This window comes from Felis catus, chromosome A1 (assembly GCF_018350175.1).
Source record: "Felis catus isolate Fca126 chromosome A1, F.catus_Fca126_mat1.0, whole genome shotgun sequence".
Taxonomy (NCBI): Eukaryota; Metazoa; Chordata; class Mammalia; order Carnivora; family Felidae; genus Felis; species Felis catus.
Window position 1 is genome coordinate 192,667,507 of NC_058368.1, and position 15,088 is coordinate 192,682,594.

A 15,088-nucleotide genomic window follows, 5' to 3' on the forward strand; every position below is an offset into this window, starting at 1 on the left:
ACCTGCGAGGCCTCCCTGCTGAGGGCACAGCGAGACCCTGCCCGGCCTCCCCCGCAGGCGGCCTTGCCCTGTGCCTGAGCTCTGCCCCGGGGGGATGCGGGTGGAAGTGACCTGTGTGCCACCTCCGGGCCTGGGCCCTACTCATGCTCGTCTCTGGCCCACTGGCATCGGTTCTCATGACGGTGGTGGTGCTGGTGTTTTATGGACTCAGCTGCCAGCATGTAAGAGCGTAGAGATTTCACATAAAAACCTGGCTTTCTGGCATCTCTCAAATGGCAGAGAAGTGGGGCATGGCGGGTGTGTGGCGCGAATGCACGGGCGAGCATGCTCTGTGGGGGGAAGTGAGGTGCTGCATGCCCGTCTGCTTCTCTTTGTTTAAAACCAAGCAGGTTGCCCTGTTCCGCCCACACAGCCCGCCTTACTTTGCGGTATTTCCACAGCTGGTTGCCCTTCATGCTGTGGCAGTCATAGAGGGTGACCGGGCTGGTGTTGGAGATGGCGTCAAAGCAGAACTTCTTCGTGTGTTGGGGGTCTCCAGGTCGGATGTCCTCTCTCCAGGTGAAGGTGAACACCTGTACATACAGGGACATCATTATAGGGATGGCAAAACTGGGGACTTTCTTTCTTTCTTTCCTTTTTTTTTTTTTGAGAGAGCGAGAGTGCATGTGCAGGGGAGGGGCAGAGGGAGGACGGGGAGAGAGAATCCCAAGCAGGCTCCACGCCATCAGCACAGAGCCCGACGCGGGGCTCGACCCCACAACCATGAGATCTTGAGCTGAAATCAAGAGTTGGATGCTCAACCAACTGAGCCACCCAGGCACCCCTCTCTTTTCTGTAATGATAGAAAATGTTAAACATTGAGATCCAGGGAACAGTATTGACCACACCCCTTCCAATCACCCAGCTTCGACAATTACCAACTCATGGTGAATCTTGTTACAGCTTTACCCCCCATCACAACCCCCCACCTCAACGTTATTCTGAAGCAAATTACAGACATCATATCATCTCAGGTGCAAATACTTCACCGAAGTGCCATTATAACAATAAAAAGTTATTGCAAAGTCCTCAAGGTCATCAAGTAAGAAGAGTTCAAGTGTTCTTAAATTGCTTTGTAAGTTTCTTTTCACAGTCTGTTTCAATCAGGATCCAAACCAGGTTCACTATTGTATTGAGTTAATAAGCGTTTTTTCCAGCAGCTTTACTGGAGAATAACTGGCATACAATTAACCATACACATTTAAAGTACATAATTTGATATGTTTTGACTCAATTTAATTTTAATTTGACTTGTTTTAATTTCTGATTCTTCATTATTCACGTATAGAAATACAATTGGTTTTCGTATCTCATAACTTTGATAAGTTCATTTATTAATTCTGGTAGTTTCTCTGTAGAGTCAATAGAATTTTCCACAAAGGTGATCCTACAGTCTACAAATAAAGATGATCGTATAGTCTACAAATTATTTTCCTTCTTCACCCATCTGCATGACTTTTCTTTTTCTTGCCACAGGTTAGTACAGTGTCAAATAGAAACAGTAAGGTCAGAATCCCTGTATTATCCCTGATAATTAGGGGTAAAACATTCAGATTTTTACCATTAAGTTTGATGTTAGCTGCGGGTTTTCTATAGATGACCTTGATCAAGTTGAGGAAGTTCCCTTATTCCTGGTTTGCGACCGTTTTTATCAGGAATGAATGTTGGATTTTGTCAAATGCTTTTTCTGGGTATAAGGTGATTATGTGGTTTTTCTTTTTCAGTTAGCACGGTGAGTCTATTGATTACTTTTCTAATATTCAACCAATCATGCATCCCTCAGATAAATTACACTTAGTCACGATGTATTATCCTTTTTACACACTGCTGGATGGGATTTTCTAAAATTCTGTTTAGAATTTTTGCACCTATGTTCACCAGGGATACTGGTCTGTAATTTTCGTATATGGGTCAGTCTGGTTTTGCTACGAAGGTAATGCTGGCCTCACAAAATAAGTTGGCGAGTACTCCCTCCTTTTCTGGAAAAGTTTTTGTAGAGTTGGTAACATTGCTTAAGTGTTTGGTAGGAATCACCGATGAATCTATCTGGGCCTGGGGTTTTCTTTGAGGGAAGGTTTACAACGGCAATGTCCGTCTCTTTAATAGAACCCTCTGTTGTCTGCTCTCTTGAAAAGAGTGTTTCACGCATTTTCTGTTTTTCAGTTGTTCCTGGCAGGAGAGTAAATCCAGTCCCTGTTACCCTACTCCATGTTGGCCAGGAGTGGACCCCATGGTGGCAAAGGAGTGGTTGTGCCAGCTACTGCTTCCTGATTATCTCCCGGGTCTTCTGCATTTTAGACTCACATTTCTCCCTTTTCAGGCTCACGAGAGCTTTCTGCTCAGGGTGTCTGAGAGCCCTAGGGAATATCGATCCCACAGGGGCAAATGGGCTGCCATGCTTCCCATTTCAGAGGGTGGAGGCTGGCACAGCCAGGCAGCCAGACATCATTTTGTTCCTTGTTCGAGTGAATCTTCAGGCATTAGTGTGGACTCTGCCACACAGTGAGGCTATCCCAGGTCGAGCTCTCCAGGCACGTTCTCCCAGGCCCTGTGCTCTTCCTGGTCTCTTTTGGGGTTCTCCTTCGTGGGGTGGGTGTGGGGAGCGGCCACACGCTGCCCTGAAGAATTCAGGAGAATCGGTGAAGGAGGGCCACTTCTAATAACTGTTACCAAGGGAGGAGAGGGAGCAAGGACTTCAGAGGGAGGGGCAGACACTGTCAGGCCGGGCACTGGGCCCATCTGAGAGGCAGTGCTGTTCCTTCGCAGTGAGCGTGCCACTCACCCCTTCTGAGCTCTGTTTTTGCAGAGGCCCCGCAATATGGGCTTCTATCAGTGTGCACTTCCAAAATGTCAGAAAACCCACAGGAAGGAGACTATAAAAATGTTCCCTCGAACCAAGAGTCAGTGGAGGTGGGATGCGATGTGATTTTAGGGTTAACCGTTGGTGCTGGGGGGATCACGGCAGTTAAATGCAGTTTCTTGAGGGTGGTGGCTTTTTCTGCACCGCTGGCCTGTAGCCTTCATTCTTCTGATAACACCGCTTGGGCACGATCCCCTGGGGAACCCACTCTCCTCATTCGTCTCCCCGTCCTTCAGGTGAGGCTGACCACACCACAGGCTCCAGGAGTGGGCATGTGACGTGGGGCTTGATCAACACGAGGACTGTATCACATCCCCTATTGTAACTGGCTCAGGAAAGCCAATATGTGAGCACCCCCATGGCTTCTCCAGAACTCTGGAAAGGGACATGCCTTTTCACTGGCGGGTTGGAAGCCTTTGCTGCTGGTGGTCATATCTGCCACCATATGGGAAGAGCCGGATGAAGGATGAGGCCAACAGAAAGGAAGAAGAGTTGAGACCCTGGAGATCTCCTGATGACATCATTTAAGCTCTTCAACGGCATACATGAGCCAATATATTATTCTTTTTGTTGAAGGCCATTTGGGGTGTCTGTCATTTGCCAACAGACCCGATTGATGATTTTATTGCAATGTGAAGGATTCCTCTTTCTAAGGTGTTCAGAAAACTCTTATAACTCATCCCCTGGGCTAGCTTTTGTGACTCGTCACTGACCCTTGGCGTCTCTCTCCCTGCCCTGACCATGTGAGCATTCCAGGCCACAGATGGCCCAGGAAAACCTGGCCGCCAGTCCCTGAGAAGTGGCCCTTACCTGCATGTTGTTCCAGGCAGCCTCCCCACGGCCCCGGACACAGCTCTCCAGCCTCAGCGGGGAGCCCAGGGCCCCATGCTTCGTGTCAGCACACAGCCCTGTGCCCACGTTGCGAATCTGAAAGAGACAGAAGGAAAGAGTGGACTAATGAGGCACCTTGAGATAGTCCCCTGGGACCCCGCCGGGATGGAAGGAGGGAACCCAGCAGAGACATCGGATGGAGGAAGCTCTGCATTATCTTAATGAAGCTTGCCCTGGGTTGGTGGACGTGCCTTGCGCTTCTCAGTACAGGAATACTCAGTCCTCAGAGAGGAGCTCCTCCAAAGCCAGCTTTGTCCTAGAGCATGCAAAGTCACAGGGTGGCAGTGGGGACCTGGAAGTTGAGGGGGGTTGGTATTCAGAGGACTCTCTGGCTCCATTCCTGGAGAATCTAATCCAACAGTTCCAGGAATGGAATTTTACTCCCATTCCAGGAGACGCAGGGACCATATCTTGAAAGCCACCCTAGAAAAGGACGGGGCATCTTTGCTGTGGGGTCTTGGCCTTAAAGAGCAGGTGAATGGCAAGAGGTTCTCGATCCAAAAAACAAGAGTTTCAGTAAGACAGGGTGGGTGTGGTGAGAGGAGCACTGGGCTGGAGCAGAAGGCCTCACTGCTCACGGTTGGTCAGCACTCACTACCTGAAGGCCACCATGCCGTGTAGGTGCATCGTGTAGTTCCTGCCTCACAGAATCACTCCTATCTTGACTGAGGGGTTGGGTTGGAGGTGTGGTGGCCATGAAAATGTGCTCCTCAGTTGCCCTGCTGCAGGGAGTCTGACTGCCCGGCCGCTCTGTCCGGAATCCACTGTGTCTGAGTGGAGGCCGTGCTTCCCATGGGCTGCTTCCAGCCAGCGACGGAGCGGGGGAGGGGGACTGTGGAGGCCCATTCCAGGGAGATGCTGACTTCTCTGGTAGGAGACTTGGCTTGAAGACTGCTCAGTCACTTGGCTCAAGAGCATGCTTGCAGTGTGGGACTCCTCCTACGGCAGCCCTTCTTCCTCCCCTTTCCCATTCCCAGCGGGCAGACCAGCCCCACAGCAGATCTCCCAGCCTCTCCTGGCTCCCTTCTCGTTCCTTCTCTCAGGGATTCCCCCAACAAGTCTCTTGGTGTCTGCTTCTCGGAAGACTGGCCCTAATACAGGGGAAAAAGCCAATAAACTGGCAAAGAAATGAAGAGCTTCATGAGGGAAGTCAGCACGACACCTCCTCTACAGTATCTATGCTGGTGTTAGATGGGATGGGCCAGACAGCTTAGTCAGGAAAGGCCCCTCTAACTTGCTGTATGAATTTGAACAAGCCATACCTGGTGTTTCTGTTGGCTCAAACCCCTCACTCCTTCCTCTGGTAACAGCACCCTGATTTTCTATGGGACTACCGCCCTCTCCCCACTCTGTGGCCTGCTAGAGTATCTGTCCACCCCTGCTTTCCCCCTTCCTCCCGTGGCCACAGTGATTGGTGCAGACCTAAGAATCAGACTTGATTCCTGGAGCTGTGCTGGCTTTACTGGGAAGGAGGCATATACTTTCTGTTGCTGGGCCAGCTTCAAGCTTCTGGAAACCATCTTGCTACCCTCAGCATGAGGCTAACAGAAATGGCAGCAGAGGTAAACAGGAGAAAAAGCAACTGACATCATTTGAGCCCCTGGATCCACGTGTCTGAAGCCACAGCTACCCAACGTTTCTATGAGATTCACTACATTTCTCTTTTCACTTCAAACTGGACTTCTGTCACCTGCAAGGAAGGAGATCTAACCCTTATGCTCCTTGTCCCCCAGCCCCGGTATGTCCATCTATAAATGAGTGGTCCTCTCAGCTCAGACACCAGGAGCCAGAGTCTGGTGACAGAATGCTTCTTCTGCTAGAAGATGGTCTGCCTCCCCCAGCAGGACGGGCTTGAGGAGTGTGACACAGGCAGCGGCCCCAGGCCCCTCACTCAGAAGGGGCTGTCATTGGTTTAAAGCTCTGCTGTCGTGGTCTTAAAAGTTTTAATAATAGTGTTGCTGTAAACATTGGGGTACATGTGTCCCTTCAAATCAGCATTTTTTATCCTTTGGATAAATATATAGTAGTGCTACTGCTGGGTCGGTAAGGTAGTTCTATTTTTAATTTTTTTGAGGAACCTCCATACTGTTTTCCAGACTGGCTGAACCAGTTTGCATTCCCATTAACAGTGCAAAAGACTTCCCTTTTCTCCACATCCTTGCCAATACCTGTTGTTTCCTGGGTTGTTAATCTGAGCCACCGGGACAGGTGTGAGGTGGTATTTCATTGTGGTTTTGATTTGTATTTCCCTGATGATGAGTGACGTTGAGCATCTTTTCACGTGCCAGCCAAATTATGGAAACAGCTCAAGTGTTCGACTGATGAATGGATAAAGAAGATGTGGTTTATATATATATATATATATATATATATATATATATATATATATATAAAATGGAATACTACTTGGCAATGAAAAACGAAATCTTGCCATTTGCAACAACGTGGATGGAACTGGAGGGTATTATGCTAAGTGAAATGAGTCAGTCAGAGAAAGACGGATCTCATAGGGTTTCACTCATGTAGAATTCAAGAAACTCATCAGATGAACATAGGAGGAGGGAAGGAAAAATAAAATAAAAACACAGAGAGAGGCAAATCATAAGAGACTCTTAAATATAGAGAACAAACTGAGAGTTGCTGGACGGGAGGTGGATAGTGGGATGGGCTAAATGGGTGACGGGCATTAAGGAGGGCACTTGTTGGGATGAGCACTGGGTGTTATATGTAAGTGGTGAATCACTAAATTCTACTCCTGAAATTATTATTACACTATATGTTAACTAACTTGGATTTAAGTTAAAAAAAAATTTTTTTTAAATAATTTTATCTTTGAACTTGTCAGTGGAATCTGATAGGACAAGGGAGCATGCATGTGAGCAGAGGTGATAACACGGTACACGGGCATTCGCTGTACCTTCTGTGATGCCCCAGAAGCACAGAATCCCTGGGGTCCTGCGTGCATGGGAGTTCAGCAAGACTCAAGTTACAGCTAAGACTAAGTGGTGTGCTGGCATGTCTGAAGGCCGTGTTTTCCGACCAGAACTTGACTGCACAAAGAAGGCCGAGGTATTCAGAGACACAGGAAGAGCCAGGGAGCTCTAATAGCCTCTTGCATTACTTCCCTGGACCTGCAGACCACTTTCCTTACCAGCGGAAGATAACACAGAAGGAAGGGAAGAAGAGGGCAACCCCCAGTTTTTCTTTCTGCTCTTCCTCACGCATCAGCAAGCCACAGGTAGAGTGGGTTTAGAAAGTATGTATTATCGGGGTACCTAGGTGGTTCAGCTGGTTAAGCAACTGACTCCTGGCTTTGGCTCAGGTCATGATCTCATGGTTCGTGAGTTCAAGTCCCACAATGAGCTCCACACTGGAAGCACAGAGCCTGCTTGGGATTCTCTCTCTCTCTCTCTCTCTCTCACAATAAATTTAAAAAAATAAAATAAAGTATGCATTAGCAACAAGTGAAATAAAATCAGCTGAATTAGCTTTGTGCTGTGTTTGCACCGTTCTGGTAAGAAATACATATGCACGTACAAGGGTTGAAATACAGATTGTGAAATTTCACCCATCTGGCACATGAGCTAAATGCTCTTCTATTTGCATTTAAAACTCACACTGCATAATATGAAGCTGAATGGTAAAATTTATGCTAATATTAAAGTTTTAATTTTTCTCTACTTAGAACATTAAGTAGCATATAAAAAACCACCACAAGGCTAGAGAGACTCAAGAAAGAAACATGTTTTGTATTTCATGCCTTAATTGGCACTCTTTGCCTGTCTTGTGAACAGGGGTTCCGCGTTTGCATTTTGCACCGGGCCCTTCAGACTCACCTCTCCCCAAGCTGCCGCCGGGGGCTCCACCGGCGGGTAAAATTTGGGGAGGTCCCACGCGATCTTGGTCATAAACCACTTGAAACTCTTGCAGTTAAGGGAGCTGCGGAGCTTCTTCTGGGCAGCGACGTCCCCAGCAGACAGGTGGCGGTACTCTGGCCGGCGTTGGTAAATGTGCTCGGCGTATTCGTCCATCCACACCTCGGCTACTCGCTTCAGGTTCTGGAGGGCGACAGGGAGGTGGAAGGGTCAGGCCCTCCGAGGGGCTGAGGCCAGGGGCGGGGAGGGGGGGCTGGGGGCAAGGATCCTGGAAGTTGAGGTTCATCTTTCTTATTTTGTGTTGCATCAAAGACCCTAGCCCACCATGTTTTTAAAGCCTTCTATATTTATTTATGCACGTTTTAAGGACTCTACAACTTCCGGCTAAGAGATGGCTGTTGTTTTACCTGTGCATCTTCCACCCCCTTTTTCTAGCTGTAGCCTCCCTCCTCTGCTTCTGTCCTCTCTCTCAAGTGGCTTCAGGAAAGGTACATGAACCAGCCCCGCTAATGGGAACCAGCCCTGACTCTAGGGATTGGTCAGCGAGCACGTGACTCACGCCAAGCCAATCAGAATCAATGACATTAGCATGGCGATTTCACTGGAACTATTGGGGAGAATTGCTCTTTCCACTTGCATTCATTGCTGGGTAAGCTAGAGGCCAGAGCTGCTGGGTCATATGGAAAACCTGACCAAGGCTGAATGAATGAAACAGAACTGACGGCTGGACGAGGAACACGTTCCTTTTAGTACCTGAATCCAGCCATACCTGAAGTGAGCACTATCTTGGGACTTTCTATTAACATAAGTCAGTGAATTCTCTTTCTGCTTATGCCAGTTTGAGTGGGGTTTCTGTCATTTTCTATTAAGAGTGCTGACCAAGTACCCTGGTTGAAAACAATAATTTGCAACCAAAAGCTGTAATTCCACCAGCAGCTGGAATTTTAAAAAATCCTTTGAGGTGCAAAGCTTGCTGCTTCTTTGAATATGAAGCACAGGGATGATCGATATAAAAATGGCAACCACATTACTGGCAAGTAGAGGCAGCAGTCAGGAAAACAACCTGTTTGTGAGCAGACTTGGAGATAGAGGGAAAGTGAATTCTTCTGTGTAACTGGGATGAAAATTCCTTATTTCATCTGCAGTTGTAGACACCACCTGCTGAGAACTTCAGACAGCTGGTTCCAGAAGAGCACAGCTTCAGTGTTCAGGGGGAAATTCTCTGCTCCAAAATATCTTTCTCCAACCCCTGACTGTTGCCAGAAATCTGCCCTTCACCCCCAACATTTAACTCTACAGGCTTTTTTGCTATCATAAAGGATTTTCTCCCTATTGCAATCCAAATTTTCTTCTGAAGGGGAAAAGGGAGTTAGTATTTTAAACTGTTATCAGTCATTCACACCTCAGTGTGAATGACTGCTCTAGAAGCAGAAGATAAGGCAGGGGTGGACAACTATTTTGTGTAAAGGGTCAGATCGCAAATATTTTGGGCTTTGCAGACCATATGGTTTTAACTCTGAGGTGGTGGAAAAGGAGCCCTAGATAGACATTATGTAAATGAATGGGTGTGGTTGTGTTCCAATAAAACTTTATGGACTGAAATTTGATTTTCATGTATCACAAAATATTCTTCTTTCATTTTTTCACCCTAACTACTTAAAAATGTAAAAACCATTCTTAGTGCACAGGCCACATGAAAGCAGTTTGCTGACTCCTGAGCAAGGAGGAAAGAAGCCATCAGGAGGGGGCCCCATGCCAACGACAAAAGTTTTCACTCACTCTTCAATTTTGCTGACTCTGAGTTTGGGACTAGGAAGCTATGGAATTTCCTTGCTGCTATCAGCCTCATTCTTTCTGAGTGCTGAAGAGACTGACAGTAGGTTAGAAAACAATTAAGGAACGTATTAAACAATTAAGGAACAATACCAGGCCCCTGCAAGGCAAAGGCTGGGCTTAATTTAAATCTGTGCCCTGAGGAAGCTGAAAACCGAAAAAGGCTTGCACACCCAAAGTCTCTCCGTTTCCCAGGCGGCCCACCTAGGTCCTTCAGCACACTAATTTGCTCATGCCACAGGGATGGTGAGGAATTGTGGCTTCACTCCTCTCTGGCTGTTTGTCCTGGAATCTGTACAACTTGAGTAAGACTTTGGTTTCCCTCTTTATGTAGCTCTTTTAGGGCTTTTAACCGACCTCTCCTTGAATCTATCAAAATGATCTTCTAGTAGATAATGCTCTAGAAGGATTTGGCTGTTAAAACACTAAGCAAACTTGTGATTTGCTTTATGATTTAATGTATGATCTGCAACTCAAATATGATCTGCAACTCAAGGAGGGTGGTAGTTAGATACTTGGACACAAATTCAGGGGAGCCTGATTCAGGCATCTTTGTGGTCCTGCATATGTATGTGGGGTGCCCCTCATATCATTCATTAGCTGGTTTAAAGTCGACAGGAGACTGAAACAGTACAGACAGGTGAAAAAGAAGTTAAAATGTTTCAACCCAGAATTTAGAGAAGAGGCTGAAAGAAACTTTGCAGTCTTGTTAAGAGATGCTGATACCAAGATGAACAGCTGTCACTGTTTAAGCAACAACTGCTCTGTGTGCCAGGCACGGGTCAGACCTAAGTGGGTTTGAATTCTGGCTCTAGTTAGTTAATGTCTCTACATTTCACTTATCTCATCGCTCCAGTGGGGATTAAAAACAAGTGAAAATTAAGTGAGACATGTATGGAAGATGCTTCGCCTGACGTCTAGCCCACAGGAAACTTTTATGTGTTACTACAGTTAGCTGTTATTCACTGAATTCATCTGTGGTTCGGTAAAGAGGAGGTGGGTGGTGCCTTTTTACGAGGCAGGTCTTATAAATGAGTGGATAAGAAAAGGATGCTTCGGGAATAGTCCTGCTCAGGGGTCAGAGGTGTCCCCATGGTCCCACCACTCCTAGTAGCTGGGAGTCGCACTCTTGGGCTTACTGACTGACGTTGTTCTGTTTTCCTGCCTGGCACCTTCCTCTGGGATTGCCAATGGGATCTCAAAAGAAATGGGATTCCTACCTCTCCAGCTGAATCTAAAACCGCCCTCCCAACCTATCCGGGTGGGATGGGCTGTGTCCTAAGCGCGGATGGCAGATGTGGCTGTCCTTAGACTCTTACACCACTAGAGGGCACTGCTGGCTCTCTTTTTCTTCAACACCGGCGGCAAAGCAGCCCCTGGAGCTCAGCTCCCACCTGGGGAGACCCACTGCCTCGTTAAGCCGGCTGGTCTTCCTTGTACTTCGCAGGACAAAGGCTCTTCCTGACCCAGAGCCTGAAGTTCTGCATGTCATCAGGTGATGAGGGAGGGGGAGGCGGTGGCCAGGGCAGAGGGAAGCTGTATGGACTGATGCCAAACAGGCTTGCAAAGGGGTCTCTGTCCAAAGGGGGTCTCCACGAGGCAAAGCTGTGCCAGTTACCGAGTTACCTTTCCAGCTTCCCCCAGACCTCCCTGCGGCCCTCTTTCCTTTCTGGGCATCCCCACCCACCCCATTTTTCCTTTGTAGTAACCTTGTTTTTTTTTTTTTTTTTTCAAGACACTTAATATTTTAAAATTTGAGGCTCAGTGGAATATCATTAATACAAAAAACAACCCCCAAAACAAATCTCTGGCTAACATTTCTATTTGTAGCCAGTGGCCATTTAATTTAAGCAGCGATTAATACAAACCATTTTAAGCTAATGAAATAGTTTGACACACAGACTTTTTGGCAATGTTAGTGGGGAGGGGGTGGGGAGAAGAGCAAGATACTTACATTTATTAACCACCCTCATGCCTGGAACTTTTAAGTACTTTGTCTCAGGCTTTCTCAGTGTCTCACACTGCTCCACCTGCACGAACATTTATCTAACAGGCTTCTTTAAATCACTTCTGGTCTGACTTTGCACCTATGTTAGCTTTATCCTAATAATACCTGTGAAATCACAAGTCTGCTAACACTAATACATCTTAACTTCTAAAGCACATTAATTTAAACGCATGCAAATAAAAATGTTCCTATGTCTGCCACCTAAAATCATCTTGTCTGTCACACTTGGAGTAACTATGCTATCTCCCTGACTCTCCTGGCAATGCTAAGAGTCGCCAACAAATTAGCTTCTTTTTAAGTAAAAGAGAAAACACAGGCTCAGAGGAGTTAAGCAACCCTCTAAAGGTCACAGCTCCTAAGTGTTTAAGCAGGGGTTTAAGTAAGTTCTCTTAAACTGGATTTCACCTGGAGAGTTGGGGAAGGGGGTGCACATCCTCCCCCGCCCCGAGGCACTTGGCTTGGAGTTCCCAGGTGTCTCAGGATGCCTCTGCTCTGCTGATGAGCATAGCCCCTCACCCCGTCCCCATCCAGGGAGCCATCACCTTACCCGGGCCAGGCTGACTCCAGCGGGGACTTTGTAGGGTACATATTTCCTGTAGATATGGCCCACCCTGGAGCAGGGAATGTCCTCCATCCGGCCCCCACACATCCACACCTGCAGGGTGGGAAGGGAGAAAGAAGATGGTATTTCTGCCTCTCATTCACCACCCCCTCAAAGGTCACTGCCCCCTCCTCCAAGACATTCACTGGAAGCATCAGCTTGGGACTATTAAAGCCCCCATTCACAGAGCGAGGAAAACACAGTAATAACCACAGCAGTTTTCAATAGTTGACGGCATTGAGCGCCTCCTCGTTGCCAAGCAGTCTGCTGCAAGCCCCCCGTGCACAACTGCATTTAAGCCTTGTCAGAAGACCAAAGAAGTGGGTAGTAATGGAGCTCCATTTTACAGATGAAGAAACGGAGGCTCAGAGAAGCTAAGAAGCTTGTCTGAGGTCACAGGGTTAGTGAGTGGTGGAACTAGAATTTAAACCTGGCTTTAGCGGACTCCAGAGTCTGGGCTCCGAACAAGTGCAGGTGTGGGGAGAGCTGTGTTGAGAATTCTAGGCAGCAAAGGGCGGCTCAGCGGGAAGGACTATGGTGATCGCCTTGGTAACGTCTACCACAGGTACGAGAGGGGAAGAGATAGCACCTAGGCTCTGTATATTTACCAACTGTGGTACCAGGTTCTGGAGTTTCCTCTGAGATCTACAAGCCTCTTGCTGGGTCACCCTGAGCAGAGGCAGCAGGCTCCCTGCCCTGACTTCTCTGCAGTCTGGCTTACTAAGCCACACAGCTGGCTATCACCGTAGAGAGGAATTCCAAGTTTCTCCTTGTGTTTCCCTACATTCCTGGTGTCACAAAGAGCTCCTGAGTTTGACTGCATGTGGTCTGATGGCAATGTGGGAAATCTCCGGAAGTACAATCCATGCTGACGCATATCCACTAAGGGGCCTGGCCTAGACAGACCGTCCTCAGCAGTCCTGGGGCCAAAGGCTGGCTCAGCCACTTACCAGGTTTGTGACTTTGATCAAGGTACTTAACCTCTCTGAGACTCAGTTTCCTCATCTGTAGAGGATTAAATGAGGCAGGCTGTGGGGGTGAGATACTGCATGTAAAGTGCTTACTTAGCACAAGACTTAGCACACAGTCCTAACAGTTACACACTCTTATGATTCATTCAGACATCTGGCTAATATTCATGGGGTCTCTGCTACATGCCAGACATGTGCTGGGCACACACGTGGCAAGTTTGCCAAGGCCCTTGTTCTCATGGAGGGGGAGTATGGTGTGCAACCTCCAGGATGGCCCCCGGTGATCCTCGCTCTCTGGAGACACCTCCTTCCCGAATGAGTCACATGAGGACTGAGCCGTGTAGCCAAAGGAAAACTGAAGAAGTGGTGGTCGTAGAAGACACTGTGGCTTCCACCTTCCTCCGTGGGGTCACTTGCTTTGGGGCACCTGGCTGCCATGTTGTGAGGACACTCGAGCAGCTCTGTGGAGAGGTCTAGGTGGTGAGGAGCTGGGGCCAACGTGCCAGCCAAGCTGAGTGAGCCGTCTTAGAAAGGGATCTATCAGGCCCAGTCCAGCCTTCAGATAACCATGGCCCTGGCTGATACCTCGACCACAACCTCACGATAGACTCGAGCAGAAATGTCCTGCTAAGCCACTCCCAAACCCCTGACCTGGTGTGGGTTTGTGTAACCTTGCGATACTGTCTATTACCGTTTGAAGAGGGTATGTTCAGGGGGATTTTTCTCTTGTGGCAGTAGATAATCACTACAGAAAGCCAGTTGCAGATGGTGATGTGTGCTATAAGGAAGCCAAAGCAAGGTAACTGGAGAGACTCATTGCCTGGATCTCTGAGAAGTGATGTTACCTACGCCAGTCAGGGATAGCCTCACTTAGAAGGGAAAATTAGATACAATACTTAGATAATGAGAAGGTAAAAGTAACATAAGGATCTGAGGGGTGAGAGAACAGGTGGCGAGAAAAGCAAGTGTAAAGGCCCTGAGGTAGGGCCAGGCTTGGTTGGCTTAATCCTTGAATGGAGGAAGCCAGAGGCCTGGAGCAGGAGCAGAGATGGGCGGGGAGGTCAGAGACAATCATAAGGGTCTTTCAGGGAAAAATAAGGAGGCTTCACCAAAAGTCTTCAGGGAGGGTGACGATATAATCCAATTTCTATTTTACGAAGAGGACTCTGCCTGAGGGGTGGAGAATGGGTTGTAGGGGGCAGGTGTGGGGGAGGGAAGGCCCAGAAGCTCTTGGAGATTGAGGCAGGTATGGCTTCGGGTTTGTGGGGGCTGTGGTGATAATGGTAGGGCCCAGCTGCACTCGGGACGTTATTGCTAATCTTATTCCCGTGTTTCCTTGTTTGTGAATGACAAGTAGGAGTGGGAACGTCTGTAACCCCAATTCTGTGCAAGAGACTATTTTCTGGGGATATTGGGGATCTGGCTTTATGTCTCAACCAATTCACAGGCTCTAGAAGGACTGCTTTTCCTCCTCATGCACCTGAGGGTCCTCAGTCCCCCATGACCCTCTGCCAGCCACTGTCTCCATCCCACCCCAGATGTGCTGTATCCCGGGCTTCCTGCAAGGGGACCTGTATGCATGAGGCTGCAGTGAGTGCAAGTGCTGCCTGGAGAAATGCAATTATAGTCTGATCTTGGGGGAGAAAAAAAAAATTGAGCAAGTCAATAGAACAGAATATTGGTCTTGAGATAATGGGCTCCTGATGGTAGATTAATGTCAAGGCCAAGCCAAGAAGTTTATTTTCAAAGCAGGAGATATTGATCAGGCGCCAGCCTCCCATAACAATAACTCTTCCTTTATACAAAATGACTGACGTGGAAGCGATGCTTTTGTCTGGCGGGTATCGCCCAGCTTGCCGCTGGGCCGCCCCTGTCTTCTGGGAGGCAGAGTGGCGCTGAACAGATGGGGGACACCTTACCCCACTCTATTTCTGACGGTCTCCTGGGCAGTTGACTAGGCTGGCGTCCAGCTCCCCTGACTCCATATTAAACTCACATTAGCTAACAAGG

General features: G+C 48.0%; 1 protein-coding gene across 2 annotated transcripts in view; it reads right to left on the bottom strand.

Moving 5' to 3' along the window:
- Positions 1–15,088, bottom strand: part of GALNT10 (polypeptide N-acetylgalactosaminyltransferase 10) — a 223,165-nt gene that overhangs the window by 4,202 nt on the left and 203,875 nt on the right. For both annotated transcript variants that reach the window (XM_023260250.2, XM_023260253.2), the window contains exons 8-11: positions 12,054–12,161; positions 7,627–7,848; positions 3,710–3,826; positions 423–572 (exon numbers count right to left, since the gene is read on the bottom strand). In XM_023260250.2, coding sequence (XP_023116018.1) covers positions 423–572; positions 3,710–3,826; positions 7,627–7,848; positions 12,054–12,161 — 597 coding nt within the window. The remainder of the gene's footprint in view (positions 1–422; positions 573–3,709; positions 3,827–7,626; positions 7,849–12,053; positions 12,162–15,088) is intronic.